The following is a 17,417-nucleotide window of genomic DNA, read 5'->3' as shown; positions in this document are numbered from 1 at the left end:
TCCATCTAAGTATCCACAGGGCTGGAGTAGTCATCTTCCTTCTCCTTTCAGAAGGCCAATTTCTCATTTAGTATGTTCTAGCTGAACAAGACTGTTCAACATGTGGCTTAAATCAATCAAAGCACTTAACTGCATTCCATTAATCAGAAAAGGGACAATCACTGGCCTATACATTAATGATCAATATTAATAATATAAAAGGTAAACCATGATACTAGGCATTCATAATATATTAATAAACAAACAAAAACAGCCTTCTGTAATAGATCCTATGAATTACTGATCTCACATGCTCTTTCTTGCTTGCTTTTACGTAGGTGCACACACCCTCTCTCAGAGGAAGCAGGGATCTGTGCACAGATATTCCCTTTTTGGGCAGTACGTGTTCCCCAGTCAGCTCGCCCTTCCTGCCTGAGGTGTGGGTGCTCCAGCTTTAGGTGGACCTGTGCTCCTTCCTCAGGTCTGCTAGTTGTGCCCTGCTGAGCACACGCCCTGTGAGTTCTCATACACGTATCTGATACGTTGGTCCCCATTTATTACACCCTGGGCCGTCAGTCTGCCAGCTGGGTGCAGGGCTGCTCCTGGTGTCTGGTGGGGTGGTTGTTCTCAGGCTTGAGAGAAGGTGACAATGCCCATGGGGTGTCTCCTGGCAGGGTCAAACACAGCTTCACTGCTGGGCTGTCACGCTAAGGTCTGTTACCCACAGTCACAAATTTTCATGTTTCCTTTCAAGCTGTCATCTTCTCAGAAGTCTGTAACTGTTTTATCTGGCTGGTGATGATCATGAGCAACCTTTGCCATTGTTACTCTCCCCATAGTGATTTCAGTTTTGGGGAAAATGGCTCTCAGAGGGATTTTGCCCCTCTAATTATGGGCACTGATTACACTGACATTCGTCTCAGATCAGCTAAAAGTTCTTGCAGCCCTAAAACCAGTACTATGTTATACTCACAAAGCTCATGACAGCAGCTCTATATAGTAAGTGTTGCAGTGATTCTCAAAGAAGTCTGGAATATTTTCACCAGTTGCTTCGCTAATATGAAGTTGCATAGATGTTGTTTGCATGGATTATATAGCATATATTGCAGACAATTCTAATCCTTTTGGATGTTTTTAATAGGTTTACATTGATTTATATTGATAGAGTAACAAGTCTGAAGAGGAAAAGTAGATTTACTTTTTTTTTAAAAAAAAACCAACTTGTGTATAACAATTCAGGTTTGATTTAGGTTTGTATGGCATAGGTTAAGTGTAATTTTGGAGCTTTCAATATTGCTGAATTGGTAGTGTGTTGATAAATTTTAGATATGTTAAGATTAACATATAGCAAAGTATGCAATCTGACACATGTAGCCATAGAACACTTGAAACATGCTCCTGACGTATTGACATATCTCCAGTATGCGTGTCTAAAGGAAGACAGCTAGATTAAGTTCTGACAGGTAATCTGGGGAAAAGGAGACCAAATCAAGAGTTCTGTTGGAAGTTATTTTCAGGTTGATATTAGCTTTTGTTCTTTAGATCAGAAGCTGACCTTACCCAAAATAAAAAATTAAAATTTGAGCAAATACCCCCAAAGAAGTGTTTGAGAACTGAGTCATTGCTTCTCATCAATGTTAACATAAACTCAATGTAAAATGTACAGTTACACTATAATACTTGCATACTATTTATGTACTATTACTCTAGCTATTAAAGGGTCATAATTCGCCATGCATAGAGACAATGTAATATTTGATGTACTTCTGTAGAGAAATTAGGTTTGAGCAGATTTCACTTATTTATATGCTAGAATTTTTATTAAAACATTTATTAACGCTTTAGTGTTTTGAAGGTCTGTTGTAAACGGTTAATAATTTAGTTCACTGCATTATTGTTCTCTTGAATTAACTACTAGCAGCCATCTCTGGAGAGGGGATGATTAACAGTCAGTGATCAAATGGTCTTCTCTGGTGACGTGAACTGTTGAGTTCAGCTGCAAGTATTAAAAATGTTTTCATCTATAGGCTAATGAAATATTTTAAAAGATTTGTAGATAAAACATATAAACTAAGAAACTTGGCATTGCTGGGACATGCATCTGCATTTCAGAATGTTAAAGCTTTTAAACAGACATGACTTGCCAAGATTCTTTTAAAGATACATTGCACAGTGAAGAATAAAAGTGCATCTTTAGAATCAATTTGTTGCCTGTTAAACACACATCTCTGAATTTGGTCATTAAAATGCATTTTTAATACTTAAGTTGTTCTGAGTTTTATGACTATTTTTTTCTTATTTTTCCCTTCTAATGCTGGGTTTTGAGTTTTTGTATTGTTTTACAGCACATTTTAAATATTTTTGAGGAAGTAACTTAAAGTCCTCATAAATTCAACAATACTTTTTGTAGGAGAAAGGTGCACGGTTTGGCTGGAGTAAGATTAAAGTTTTGGACCTGCAATGAGGACCACGTGTCTAAGAATGGTTATCTTTGGTTTTGCTTTTTAAAGAAATTATAACAAAATTAGCTTTTCTGATTAATTAAAATGAATGTAAGTATTTGTTGTGGAATTGCTGGAATTATATATATTTTGCTTAAGATTTTCATACAGGTGTAATATGCTCTTGTCTTTTATGCTATTAAATCAAAATGATTATTTCTATAGGGAATTTTTGCTTGAATTAAGTATTTTCTAGCTTCCTTCATAACAATTAGTGCTCCAGTTTGTATTAGTTTATCTAATACGTTTGGTCTTTTTTAACTTTATCATACATTCAATCACTGGTCTTTAAATTTAGCCTAATATACAGCCTGAATAAATGGGTTACACCCCACGTGAAATACTCTCTCTGTCTTTCTGTTCCCAAGTCGGAGGAGTAGGAGTGTTGCTCATTTCAATAAGCTTTTCTACTGAGGAGAAAGTCTGATTCATTAACTAGTCCTTTTTTTTTTTTCTGTTTCAGCTTATAAAACCTATTTAGATTACAAAGCACATCAGTTAAATTCTTCAGAAGTGGTTAATGATTTTTTTTTTTTTTTTAATTCCTAGTCAAATTGCTTTAGGAAGTAAAATTCTGAAAAAGATTTCTCTGTGAAGTGTCTGTGGCTAATTATATTTAAGTTATTGAATTAAGTTAAAGTTTTTGATTGCCTAGTCCTCCCAAATATTTGATCAATACACACACCTTCCTGTTAAGCTATCTTTAAGAAGTCTTTTCCACAGGACAATTGTTTCATGAATTTGGTATTCCTCTCTCACTGTGCCACATAGTAAGGAGGAGAAGGGAGAAACCTTTTCTGCCCTGTAGGAACAGTATTACAAAATCTAACTGCCCCTCACAGCTATTTCAGCAGAGTTGTAGTGGAGCCAGCTTTTTCCCCTATAGCAATTGAAATGTAATTCATAGACTTTTTTCTTTATACAGGCAGGCCAAAATAGATGAGCAGACAGCAAATGCTAAGATTGGTGAAATGACCAGATTGACGGAGAAGCTTCAAGGCCAGTTGGAGAGAAAGGTATTGTAGAGAAAGGAATACTTTTCTGTTGCAACTGAGTGGCTAGTCAATTATCTGAATGCTGACATTAAACTATTCACAAGTGTTCTCTAACTTGTTTTATGTTAGTATATCTTTAATTTGTTCAGGGAAGCTCAGACGGTGTCTGGATAACACATATATGCTTTCTAGGAAGAAGATGTGATATCTGCCCAGCAAAGAGAAGCAGCATCTGACAAACGCCTGCAGCAAATGCAGTCTAGTATAAAACAATTAGAAACAAGGTAAAGATAGCTCATTGGGTGTTAATAACAGAATACATGCAAGTGAGATAAAATACAACTTCTTTTCAGCCTCTGGATTTTGTGTTTCTGAGCAGTTCTGTTTTCTCAAATACTTATGTCTGACTGCTCTCTGTCTTATTTGTTCTATTCTGCAGTCTTTCAGAACAACTTCTGATTTCGGTGTATTCAAAATGATAAAATAGACTGTCTGATTTTATTAACTGTAATGGAGAAAAAAATGAGGCATATATTTTTAATTCTAGTGCATAATTTCTGGTCACTGAATTGTCATTAGCTTTAGGTGGAGTTCTAAAGAAAAACATTCAGACTGAAATTTGAAAATGTTTATGTAGACTAGCTGTTTTTGAGGTGAATACAGATTTTTCTTTCTGTGTTAATTAAGATTTGGTTTCAGGTCTTAGTTCAGCAATCTTCATACAAAAAAGATTATTTAATAAAACTGTTAAAGCACACTTCTTGACAATAAATGCTAGTTACAGAAGTACTTTGAGTATCTGATGAGGAGTAGAACTTTAATTCCAGCACTATCTACTGGAAGATCTAAGATTCGATCAGGTTCTTTCGTGTGGATTTTTTTTTTCCCCTTCACTCTCCAAGGATATGACACTTAGCTGAGCGCAGTGATTTTGATTCAAGTATCACGAACAGTTGAACATTAGTGAAATGACCTGATAGGTAAGAAGAATTTGTAAATTTCTTACTGAAATAGTTGTGTGACTGTTCATCTTCCCTTCTGGGTCACAGCCTTGTGAGCATTATTAGCAGAGTCTTCAGTAACTCTAGAAACCAAACAATTAGTAGGGAACCAACCTTGTGACTATGTGGTCAAGTACTGCCTCGAGGAGTTGCTCAGGCTTGTGTGGCTACCTCTACTTGATGAATATCACTGGCCTAAGCATTGTGGAGGCTCTTAAGTTTATTTTAGAATGTCTTAAAGATTAGCTAGTTTTATTATTTTCTGTAGGTTTTTGGTTCTACAAAAATTGTGCTTTGATTCTACAAAAATAGAGTGGTTGTCTTTCTTTGCGTGCTTGTAATAAAACATGTTAGAAAGTAAAAAAGCACAGCTGCTTCAAAAGGCAGCCCAAGTGTTGCCAAAGTGCTCACTGTGGGTATTTAGAACTGTGCACTTTATTGAACCAGCAGCATTTGTGGAACTTCCTGAGATATCTTTTTTTGAGGATACCCCTGAGGCAATCTTGCCCTTTCTCATGCCTACCAATACTGACAATCATAATTAAATAATAAGAATTTCTGAGATGTTGTAAAATTACCAGTGGTTTTCTTGTATTAATGGTATAGCTGCAACTTCATTGCCCACATCCAATTATTCCATTTCCTCCACAGAGGAAAACTTTATTCCTTCTGGGGCTGTTGTGTTCTGTTTTAATATAGAACGTTTCCAGTGATGTATCCCAGGATAAGTAACATTCTTCTAAGGTTCCTCTGAGATTAGAACGCTGAGTTAACTCCTTTAATTCTGTTTCTTTCTAGGACTTGATGAATATCAAACTCAAAGACTCTGTCCAAAAACAAGCAGAAAACCAGGAATGCGATTTTGGGAACTTAAGAATAAATACTTCGTATTATTTTAGTTTGAAAGAATTAGTGTCTTAATCAAGCATCTTATTGTTAAATGAGTAAAATTATTACGATCTTGTAGATTACGTGTTACTGTCCAAGACGCTGAACAAGTGAGGACAGAAAGAACAGCCCTGGAGAAACAAATCGGAGAGCTTCAGACAAAGTATGCTAATCTAGAAAGGGAGAAGTATGATGCTGCTGCAAAAGTGCAAGATTGCATACAGCTCTTAGAAGAAGCTAACCTACAAAAAAATCAGGTAAGGCAACAGATGAAGATATTTCTTAGATATTAGGATGCTTTCATCACTTGGAGTTGTGAAGTGCCTGATGATGTATTCTTACAGGCATACGTGGCATACACGACCAAGCTTCTTTTATGTCTGTTGTACCAGAATTAGTAACGCGTAAAATAGCGAACTGTGATATAACCATGCATTACTTGTCATACAGTATAAATTTCAAAGAATATGTTGAGTGCCTGGATAACAGTGATCTAAGTGATAATACTGTACCTGAACTTGAATTTTTAAAAAATTTTGACAGAGTTTCTTAGCAAATATGTATAAACAAATTGGGCTGTCAGAATAAAAAGGAAAGTCCTGCTATGAATTTATAACTTATTAATGGTGAGGAAAGAAGAGCTAAACTAAAGGGACTTCTTTATTATATGATGGACATAGGTCACCAAGAGAGTGAGTTCTGTGTTCAGTTCTTAATTATTGAGAAGAAATCTGGAAAAGTGACTGAATAATGAGTGGGTGAAGCCTGCAGTCAGGGTAAAAATTGCAAAGGTGTTTATTAATGTATTATAAAATGGCAGAAGAAATTCCAGTGTGCCATACTGGGTGCTGAATTTAGTCTTACAAGTCAAAAAACGGTTTAGGCGATGGTGTGGATGTCTCTTAAGAACACATTCATGCGATCCTCAGTGGTGCTCAATACAATTAATAGAATGTGCAGAATGAGAGAAATAAAGATGCCTTTAATCAAAGTGCACCTTCATGTGCAGTTTTGATCAGCCCGTCTCAGGCAAGACATAGGAGAATTAGGAAAGTGTGGAAGGAGTCAACAAAGAAAACTAGATATGTGGAGAGGCCTTAAAATAAATTTTTATATACAATATGTGATTCAATTGGCATAGGATGATGCGTATGCCAAAAGTATAGATATGAAAACAGTCACATTCATGACAGGACAATCTATCAAAACTTCCTAAAGAACAGGGTCTAATCTAGCAAATCTTGACGTGTCTATTGATCCAAAAAAAATAGTTGCCCTGTTTTCCCAGTTCTTAACTTTCCTGAAGTACCTGCGGTTTGCCCCTTTAGGAGGTAGGATACAGGGCTTGGTAAACTTTTGTCTAATATGGGCTCTTTGTGTTTTAATCCTAAACTTCAGTTCAAGTTCAGACTTCTAGAAATCTGATGAGTTGTGTTTGCTGGCAAGACAGAACCTTAATGCACATCTGATGATTGTAGCCATCAGTTAGTGAAACCCAGTTTAGTTAATGCCTATGGGAATAAATGGAGAATCTTAGAATTCATTCTGTTTGGGCTAACATGTTGAACTGTTGAGCAGTTAAGGAGATAAACACTCCCTTTTAGTCTGAAGTTGCTTTTCAAACTTGAGGAGCCTCCTGAGTATCTAAACTAGCTTTTTACTTTTAACAGTTGGACTATTAAAGTTAGCGTTGCTCTTGCTGATTTCAGTTCTGTGACAAAGGAGGCAGACCTGCCTCCCTTTTTCTGACAGAAAAGGGAGCTAACTTCTTTAAAGAGATGCTGCTACCTTCTGCCCTGCTTACAGAATAGATTAAAATACTGACAAAGCTTTAGGGTTCTGGCCATTACTGCAGTTAAACTTCTGTGATTCTGGTTGTTGTTACGGAAGAGGATTATCATCCTGTAATAGTCTTTCTTCCCATGTATTTATAGGCATTTAGGAAATGCTTTGGTGGCATCTTTTCATAATTTCCTCATAACTTTCTGCATCTCATTTGCTTTATGATCTGATCTTCTACAGTTCCCTTAACCTGTTAGGCTCTGGTTCAGAAAGGGGTGAAAAATGAAGTTTTACATCCTCCAGCTCTTGGTGGCCACCTTTGGACTTGTCAGTTCCTTTTACTTAGTAAGATATTTTGATCCTTAACAGCATTTCCCTACAGCCCAATACTGGGGAGAATATCAAGAATGAAAGGTAAAAATAAAGTAATTTTTTTCAGAGTTTAAAAACCAGAAAACACTTTTTCATTTGAAAATTACTGATAAGGAGTATAAATCACATTTCCTCTGCTAAGTATTAGTACCTCAGAGCAGTGTTAGAACACCAGTTTTCATCGAAAAGTAGTTCAGCAGATCATTTGATGCTACTTGCTGTGAACTCCCATGAAACTGACAGAAAGAAGTGGCCCAGCAAAAATTATTGTGATGTAAATTGCATCTCTAAGATTGTAACTGGACACTTACAGATAAATAAGTGGCTTGTTCTAAGTAACAGTTTAGATTAATGCTGTAGTAATAATAAACTGGAATTCTCAGACACTTGTTAATTTACTGCTCTGGCTAAAGCATCCTGATTTTTTTAAAAATGGGAAGTTTATTAATGAACAGGATTAAAAAAATGCAGCATAATATACATATCAGTTAACTTTGTGTCTTAAGCTGTGGCCACAGAGGTTTCTCCCTGCTCTGTAAGAGACTGAGGGTGGGAGTAACAGGCTGTTATAATAATGCTGCTTCTGTTATGTGAACGTTATAAAGTACACAAAGCTAAGCTTACAAAAAGACATCAGAAGAATTTTAAGAGTAGTTTGAGACATAAAATACAAAGTTGAATGGGAGCAGTAAAAGAGAGTATGACCGATGAAGTGTCATGTTACTGCCTAAACTGGGTAACCTTCTATAGACTGAATTTATATTATCCATTAGGGACATTTTTATGTTGTCTTTTATGCTTCTACATATTCTCGTTGTGCCACCTAGGATTTTTCATCTGACCCATCAAGAATTCTATATTCTGTAATTTCTTCAGACCAGTGTCCCCTATTCTACTTTATCATCAGTAACTTTGTTGCATCCTCTAGAGGAAGGGTTCTTTGCTATGCCTTATTCTGTAATTCTTGCCATTCTTTCATGCTAAAGAGCTGTTTGGTTCATTGTAATCCATCATGAAAGGGGCTGCATACACATTTCTTAGTTGCTTATAAATTTTTATTCCTTTACTGTTGGTTTTCTGGGAGATGGGTAATTTAGTATATCAACCATAAATAATGCTTAGCTATATGTAGGGCCACGTGTGTGTGTGTGTATACAGGTATTCAGTTTTCTAACAGAGAACTTTCTATGTGCCCCTGTTGGCATTTTTTATTACAGATCCTGACCCCAGATGAGAACATTGAAGAGTAGCCTTGCCTTTTGGTCTGAGTTCCTTTGCTTTCTTCTGTATAATTCCATGACCAGCCAAAATCTGGAAGTCCCAATAGAAAAAGGCATCTACTGACACTAACTTTATGTGTGTTCTGATTTACAAGAATGTGCAAAATGTTCTTGCTGTTCCTGTTTTCTTGTTGGGTCTCGGTGTCAGCTACTCCAAAGTAAAAAGGAAAAAAGGTTTTTTGAACAGTGACTATGTGTGGTTTCTTCTCTCAGTGCTAGATATTATGTCACCACTGAAATATTATCAGTAGTATTTCAAGTTGTTATTTTTTTCTAGGCACTCTTTGGGGAGAAACAAAAGGAAGAGGAAATCAAAAAAATGAAAGATGAAATGTCTCAACTTGCAGAAGATACTGCTGCAAGAATTAGAAAGGCAGTAAGTTGTGATGTTTAGAAAGAATGGAAAGTTTTTTTGGTTTTCTACAGCATGAAAAGCTATTGATGGTGCAAGGTTATCATGAGCAGTTTTCTTACAAGTGTTTCGATAATGTAGGTAGCAAGTCAGCATGCTGACAGTACTGTACTCTTCAGCTTTGTTATCTAGACATATATTCTTCCAAACTAAGTGTTATTCTTAAATATCACACGAATCAAAAATGTTGATGCCTGTGCAGACAGTGGTATAGTGAAGGCTGCACTGTGAAGATGTAAAGAATGGCACTTCAATTTCAGAGCTTCTGTTCAGTAGCACATCAGCAGACTGAGTGTTGTGTTGGTATCAAGGTATTTAATTTACGATATGTGGCCTCATCTTGGAAATTGCTGATGGAAGCTTATCCTGTATGCTCAGACAATAGGACTTGTTGAAAGTTATACTATCAGGATTTTGGCATCTCAGTACTTAAAAATACTCTCCTAGTTAGGCAGGTAAGACTCTTCTACCAAGTGCAGCTAACAGTCAAAAGGCTCAATGTCATAGCACACTTAGAAACCAGAATTTGGTGAGAAATGACTAAAAAAAAAAATTTTATCATCTCTTTATGGTTTCTCTTATTACAAGCAGCTGAAATATTGAAGCTCTTCTGATAAAAGACTAGTCACAAAATTAATTTTCTCCATGTTGTGTCCCATCTGCAGTTAAAATGCAGACTAATCTACCTGGAGGTTCTCAGTAATTATCTGCATGTCAAAGAGACTTGCTTTATTTTAAGGCAAACTCCAGAGGAAATAAAAGGCTCATTACAGGCGTGTGTTGGCAGTGTCTTTTGTTGCAAGTGGACAACAGTGTAAAGCAGTTATCTCATTTGTAAGTTTTCAGTGGTGTAATTGATTTTGCCTCCTTTCACTTTCTTCACTATGACACAATGTGCATATGTACTGTATAGGGATGAAAGGATTCTTTTTCTTTCCAGTCCTTTTATTTCAAGAGGTTTCAGGAACATACTGCCTACATTTTCAGAGCCTTTAAAATGAGGATAAAGATGGTTTGTGTCCTCTATTTGGTGGTTACCTGAAAGAATCACAAAAATTGTGTGGATTACTTAAAACTGCAATATTTAATGTCATACATGGTTTGGAGAAGGCGTGAGAGCTAAAGGGCAACTAGGATAACTACTCTAGTTGTGACAGTGATTTACTAATCAGAATTTAGACATTTAGAAATGCCCTATTTCTAATTTTAAAATTGTCTCAGTGAAAGAGAATCTATCAAAAGCATAGAAAGTAACATTTTAAACTATGAGTTGTCATGTTTCTTCAGGTATTAACAAATACTACTTTTGCTATGTGATCTAAAAATATCTGTTACAAAAATTGCAGATATCTTGCACCTAATGGACAGCAGCTTTCCTGGTAGTCTTACTGTTCTTTTTGTAAGGCCTTGTTGTGATGTCTTCCTTTCCACTTTTTTTTGAAGCACCCTCCGTTAAAGTAGTATGGATTGATAATAAACATTCTTCTAACATTTATGTAGTAAGATTTGTCAGTTATTGCAGTCCCAGATAGTTTCATATTTATATACATGCACCACATATAGGCTATATATATATATATTAAAAAAAAAAAAAAAAAAAAAAACAGGATGGAAAAATAGTTCATGGGATTAATTTTTTAGTTTTACTTTGTTTTTGATCACAGGTAGATTCTGCAAAGAAGCAATATAATGTGCAGATTTCTCGACTAACAGAAGAACTTTCAGCTCTTCAGATGGTATGGTGTTAACTGATGAAAGTATTTTTGATAGCAAAACATTTGAGACTTCTAGTTTTTGTTCATCAAGTAAAATACTAAATTCAGGTAAAAGTAAGTCAACTAAAATATGATTAATGGGTAATTGTGTAGGACTGAGCTTTATTACTGTATAGCACTTCCTGCACTTCTCCAGGCATTAATGCAACATACAGAGTCTTTCCTGTTACTTGACAAAAGCAACTGTGTGCAGTGTTTTAACAGTCAGTGCAGAGATTCATATTTAGGTGTAAAGGGTATTTGCTTTGAAAATTCAGTTTTAATTTACAGATTTGCCTTGTGTGTATACAATCGTATCTTACTTTTACTGAGAACTTGCCTGGCTTTGCATGAAATAATACAGTTCTGCAAATCCACCCACTTTTTTGTGGAAGTTAATTCCCTGAGTTACACATATTCTTATCGTAGTTCACAAGCATCTTGACAGTGAGATTCTGTGCTCTAGAAAATATTTCCCATGTGATGGCATTTCTTAAGTATCCCTGTTTCTTTCAGGGATAGATAAAGCATGGACAGCTGAGTATTGCATATCTATTGTTGGGTGCGTAGAAAGGAAGTATATGAAAGTTCATAAAGTATGCTAAGAGAAGGTCCATGCATCATAATCATGATATTTTTGAAGGAACCAGGAACTTGTAACAAATTATATGTGAGACCAAAAGAGCTTGGTGCATATGCACATATTTATGGATTAAATTTATTAAAAAAATATTTTACATGTCTTGATCTACATAGTGAATGAGACTGATGAGCAGGTAAATATAATCAAATGTACACATACCAGCAGCAAGAATTACATTTACAATGGATGGGTTTTGGCTTTGGCACTCCTTGAATTTTTGAGTTTATTTTTTATTAATTTATTTTTAAAATAGGAATGTGGAGAAAAACAGGGTCAAATTGAACGAGCCATTAGAGAAAAGAGAGCAGTGGAAGAAGAACTTGAAAAGGTAAGGGAACTACATGCATTTTGACATCATGTTCTCTTTTTCAGAAGGAAAAGTTACATTGATTTTTCCCATTTCAGATGGGGTTTTTTTCCCCTTCATTTTCTTATTTTATTTTTTGAGTAGGGCTTCTTAATTGTAAATCTTTATGTAATTATTTTAAGTGAAGTTTTTTTAATCCAGAAAGTGTTTTAAAGCTGAAATACTAAACTGAAAAGCAGGGTTCTTTGAAAAGTGTAAAAAGTAAAAGGAGATATGTTTGATATAATCCGAAAGAATGTTGGTACATATTCCAGTTAAACTTGAGCTGAATAGACATAAAACTAAATGAATGCCAGATCTTTGACAACTTCTTTCCAAGTAGCAGCAAAAGTGATAGAAATTCATTTTTGTTTTAAATCACTGGAAGATAGGATATAACGAGGAGTAAGTAGCCTCCTTGTCAGTACTACACTGCCAGTCAGCAGTGCAAGGTGAAGGTGATCTTACATGTAAATTTGTTCTTCAGATTTACAGGGAAGACAGGGGAAATGAATCTGACAACAGAAAACTAGAGCAACTGCATCAGAAATATTTACTTGCAGAAACTACCAAAGGTGACCTTCAGCTAAGTCTACAGACAACACAAAATAAACTGAAGCAACTGGAAATGAAGTAAGTAATGGACGTTACAGAAATTAGAATGGAAAACAATGGAAATTATTTCTGACTATTTAAATTGTTGGTTATATGTTAGGTTTTTGTCACATCTTTTTAACCAGTAGCAGGAATAGTGTCAAGATACCATAATTCTGAAGCAAGGGCAGTTATGAATTACTATGAAAGAATTAAAGGGGATAACGTGCTATAGAATGAAAGATTTTCTTTACAAGATGAGAACTGCAAGCAGTTGTTTGACAAAAAAATGAAAATAGGAGTACCTTGCTGCATTTTTAAATACTATTTATAGGAAAAGTTACTCTGTGAAATATTCAGGCAGAATTTATTACTTTATAAATTCATCTACAGTGTGATATCTCTCAGTACATGCATAACACTACGTTTATGTAGCATACTGAATTTGCAGGTCTGTGTTCAGAGCTAATAGACATTATTGCAGTTCCAGTAATACAGTGGTAAAAAGTACAATATGGTACACGTTTTTAAGTTGTTGTTTTCAGCATGAAAAGTGCAGGACTCCGTAGAAGCTTCAGTCATTTCTGTACTCTGATGATCGTAAATCCTGTCACTTCGCCAGAGCAATCCTCAGCTGGGAATCTGGAAACGTTATAAAAATGAAAATCTTGGTTTCATGTTGACATTTTACTGAGATTGCTGCAATATTAGAATGGTTTTATGAATTCTGTCATCTTGATAAAATTCTTTGCTAACTTGTGCATAGTTCTAGCTGTCAAGCCTATTAAACATGCTGAGCTGATAGAAACTTTCAGGAAGAAACAGGGGAATGGCTATACTGAGTCAGACCAAAGATCTGTCCCAATATTTTTTTTGTCTCGTACTGTAGTTGTTCAACTCTTGAGTACCAACAAGACTTTTCTTCTCTTTCAGCTCCGAGGAAGAGAAATCTCGTTGCCAGGAAGTTATCTGTAAATTGCAAAGCATTCTGGATTCAGAAAGAGAAAAGAGTTCCTTTGTCAGTGAACAAAGGCTAAAACTTCAGCAAGAGAATGAACAATTGCAAAAAGAAATGGAGGGCTTGAGAAAATTGACCATAGAGGCTCAACAAAAAGCTAAAATAAAGGTGTGGTTTATATGTTGTTTTTATTTTAATGTAAGACTGATATTTGCTTAATAAGGCAGCAGTTCTAAGAGATCATTGAAGGTTTAAATTAAGGATGAAAGTTTCAATGATGCTTCCTGATTTCTGCTTAAAAGTAATTTTGTTGTAGCATTGTGTAACCTCAATCTATTGGGTAACTCAATCTCTGCTAATAAATTGTAATTTAATGTGTATTAAATTCTGCTTGATAAGAAGATCCCAAATGTTCTTTTCTTTTTATAAGATGAATAGATTAAATAATAGCACATTTTCCTTCAAGTGATTTCACTTATTCCAATTCCAGATCTTCATTTATCTACTGTCTGTAATGTGTTAGGAATCTCTCTATGACTTTCTGTCCAGAGTGTGTCTACTTGTATGTCCACCATGTTGTCAGATCAGTGTGTAACTAATAAATAATTTAATAGTGTGGTTGTCAAACATTGGTTCTGTATGTTCTGGACAGAGAACATTTTTCTATATGAATAGTTTCAGACAAGATAATTAGCTGAAAGATGGTTCTTTTTGAATGGGTTCCATTAAATCCACCTGAACAGACTGCAGATGGGATAATGAATTAATAGTAACCTCAGCAGATTCATGGTACCTTTGGCTTCTGGAGGGAGTAACAGCTTTGATCTTTGATGTGCTTTCTAAACATATACAGCTGGTTCCCCTCTGCTCTTAACTCCAGGAGTATAAAGATACTGAAAAGGGATCTAAGAATCTGCAGCAATGAGGAAGACTTCAGTAAGCAGCTTTACAAGTTATGAACAGGGACCATCTCAAATCCAGTTTCCACTTTACGCGACAAGAAAAAGGAAGCAGTCAAACTAAACGGGAAATCTTGTTTCAACTCCAGAACCCTTTGGTCAAATACAGTTTAAAAACAAAATACCAAAGTCTTGTAACAGCTGGCGGTTATAAAGCATATACCAGGTCTCTGTCTCAATTTTAATCAGACAGGTTTCCATTATAGTTACAGATAAGATTTACTGCTTGCTTTCATTTTCCTCTGACACACAAAGGATTTTAGATGCAGTTAAGAAGTCCAAACACATTTTAGCTAGATGAAAAAGAACGTGTTTCTGTGGAGAAAACACAAGGGAGAAGGATAAAGATTATTTACCAAAATAAGCATACACAGCTCATTATCCTTTATTGTCAGTTGTACTATTTGCTTATATTGGCTTTGGGAACATGTATCTCTTTGAGCATATAATTACAAGTTTAATTATTTTATGTTACATGCTTTCAACAAATGTTTATAAATTTAACTGTTGGGGGGGGGGGAAAGTAAAAAGTGAGAGACTTGATTGTACCCAATTTGTATTTTTTCTAGATAAGCATAATGGAGCATGAGCATGCTGTGAAAGAACATGGATATGAAGCTCGACTTAAGGAAATGGAAGACACCAGTCAAAAGTCTACTGCTGAACTTAGACGCCTGTTAGTAGCTCAGCAAAAAGCAACAAATAGGTGGAAAGAGGAAACAAAACATCTTTCTGAAATTACAGAAGCTAGGATCTGTAAGCTAAAGTAAGTGCAACTTTGTTCCTTCTCTGGAAGCTGTTACAGTTTTAGTTACTGTTTGGTGTATGACAGTAGACCTGAGGTGAAAATCTGTGAAGAGCAAACCATCCAGACTAGATGATGTGCTTCCAGCAAAACAAGAAAGAATGTTCTGAAGAGAACTTTTGATGCTCTTTGTGAAGTTACCACTGAAGTAAAAATTTTGCGTCTTGTTGATGTGTGTGAGTTTTGTAATGGCAAAATGTAAATGGAATATATTACTTCTAATTTTTTCTTTCAAGCTACAGCATGCTCAATTTAGAGAATTTTAGATTTGGATTACGAAAACCTCTATGTTTATAGCTATTCAGTTCAGTTCTGAGCAGTTGCTGTCATAAATGAGGATACAAATGAGTTGTGTGATTGCCCTAAGCAAAAATATGATATAAACTTTAATTTCTCTTAATTCATACAGGTTGCCAGGTAACTAGCTGATACTTGTATTCCCAGCACAGAATATAAGAATATTTTCAGTTTTGAAAGGGCATAATAACAAGGGCTTCTCACACAGCAGACACAGATTACGTAGCATTCCTAGATGCTGGGGAACGCAGGCACCTACAGTGCCTGTGAGCCTATATACAGACAGGCATCAGGTGGTTTAGAGAAGATGGTGGTGGTACTGGAAATGAGTGAGTAGAGAAGGAGGTATCCCAGTGAGAAACTAGCCATTTGCAAGTTATGTCTGAAATAATTCTACAAGCTTATCTTTGTTTTAAATGCATACTGCTATAGATAGTGTTTGCTTCTACTTGGATGGTAATATCTATGCAAAAATGTTGCGAATCCACACTGATCAGTTTATGAAATAGGAGATATGGCATCCACATCCGTCTTGCTTTGCCTTTTCAGTGTGTGGACACATTGCACAGCGTTACAATGTAAACAAATTGTTCTGTGCACAGTGGCTTTGTAGTGTCTCTCCTTTTCTGCTATTGCCTTCCTTCACCTCAGCTTCCTCACATGGCTGGCAAGTAACAGCCAAACTGTGGCTAGTTGCAAGCTGACACGCACACACGCTCACTCTGGTTAGCCAGCTAGCTGGTGCTTGTAGGAGGCCGAGTTTTAAATGGGTTTTCTCTCAACAGAGGCAAAAATATATTTGCCTCATGTTTCATTTGATTTCTAAGCTCAGGAAACTGTCAGTTAGATCAAGTAGACTATAAATTAGAGATTAAATTAGCCTGATACTTTTATAGAGCTTTTTTAGAAGTTTATGTCCTCAAGATCTCTTCCTCTTCAAAATTGGTTGAAAATTGGGGGAGATTGACAGACTGGTACACAGTAACTTCTAAACTGGGAGCCCTGATTTCGTAACTCTCATTTCTCTAAAATTAAAACTATTTGAGAAGAATATAACATTGCATATATCATTATCTTTTAGGAAGTGTATTCAGTGGTTTTTGAAGAAAAATTCAAGGTATGCAGCTCTGTTAATCTGAGAAATTTGAAATGACCCTTTAACTTCAGTCACTTAAAGCTCAGATTGCACTCATGTATAGTTCTTTGCTCAGGTTGATTTTAGAAGTTGCTTACTATCACGCTAACAAGGAAGCAAAGCTTTTGCCCTATTAAATTGCAAACCTGCAAATTCTAGCCTTTATTTCCTTTGGAGTAATCTTTGGATTTTTCATGTTTTAGTATTATTATGGTTTACACATCCTCAGCTCAAACCACAATATTTCCAGTATCCTATGCAATTTTTGTAGTTATAATTTTTTAAGCATAGCTTGACATTTCTTAGTTGTCAGAATGCCAATGGTGAGTGGGATTAGAACCAAAGTTTCTAAACACGAGCAAGGAAAGTAACATTTTGAAAACATTGCCTGCAACAAATCTACACTACCACTGCTCTAACTTGGTTTTCCATATTTCTTAGAGAAGTATGTGAATTTGAGTTCCAGTGACCTTCACAAATAGCAGTTTCCTATGTGGTGGGGCTTCCCTTTGAAATGAGTTTTATTCCTTTTTAAAGTGACACAATGTCTGTCATGACTAGTTGTAGCTATTGCCTGTCCAACTAGAGGAATGCTATGAGTTCCATCCTGCTTGAAATACAAGAGTGATTGATAAAACATTTATTGATGACCTTTCTGTTTCACTAGCAGCTTCACTGATATGCTCTTCATTTTTTCAAGTGCTCTTTTTCTGAGT

General features: G+C 35.6%; 1 protein-coding gene across 3 annotated transcripts in view; it reads left to right on the top strand.

Moving 5' to 3' along the window:
* The window catches only part of SCLT1 (sodium channel and clathrin linker 1), a 46,310-nt gene that overhangs the window by 15,349 nt on the left and 13,544 nt on the right, over positions 1-17,417 (top strand). For all 3 annotated transcript variants that reach the window (XM_074823658.1, XM_074823656.1, XM_074823657.1), the window contains 9 exons: positions 3,406-3,496; positions 3,668-3,759; positions 5,444-5,621; positions 9,076-9,174; positions 10,875-10,946; positions 11,861-11,935; positions 12,441-12,586; positions 13,481-13,673; positions 15,034-15,230. In XM_074823658.1, coding sequence (XP_074679759.1) covers positions 3,406-3,496; positions 3,668-3,759; positions 5,444-5,621; positions 9,076-9,174; positions 10,875-10,946; positions 11,861-11,935; positions 12,441-12,586; positions 13,481-13,673; positions 15,034-15,230 — 1,143 coding nt within the window. The remainder of the gene's footprint in view (positions 1-3,405; positions 3,497-3,667; positions 3,760-5,443; positions 5,622-9,075; positions 9,175-10,874; positions 10,947-11,860; positions 11,936-12,440; positions 12,587-13,480; positions 13,674-15,033; positions 15,231-17,417) is intronic.

The sequence above is a fragment of the Strix aluco genome, chromosome 4 (genome assembly GCF_031877795.1).
Source record: "Strix aluco isolate bStrAlu1 chromosome 4, bStrAlu1.hap1, whole genome shotgun sequence".
NCBI lineage: Eukaryota > Metazoa > Chordata > Aves > Strigiformes > Strigidae > Strix > Strix aluco.
This window is presented reverse-complemented; position numbering and strand designations above follow the sequence as displayed.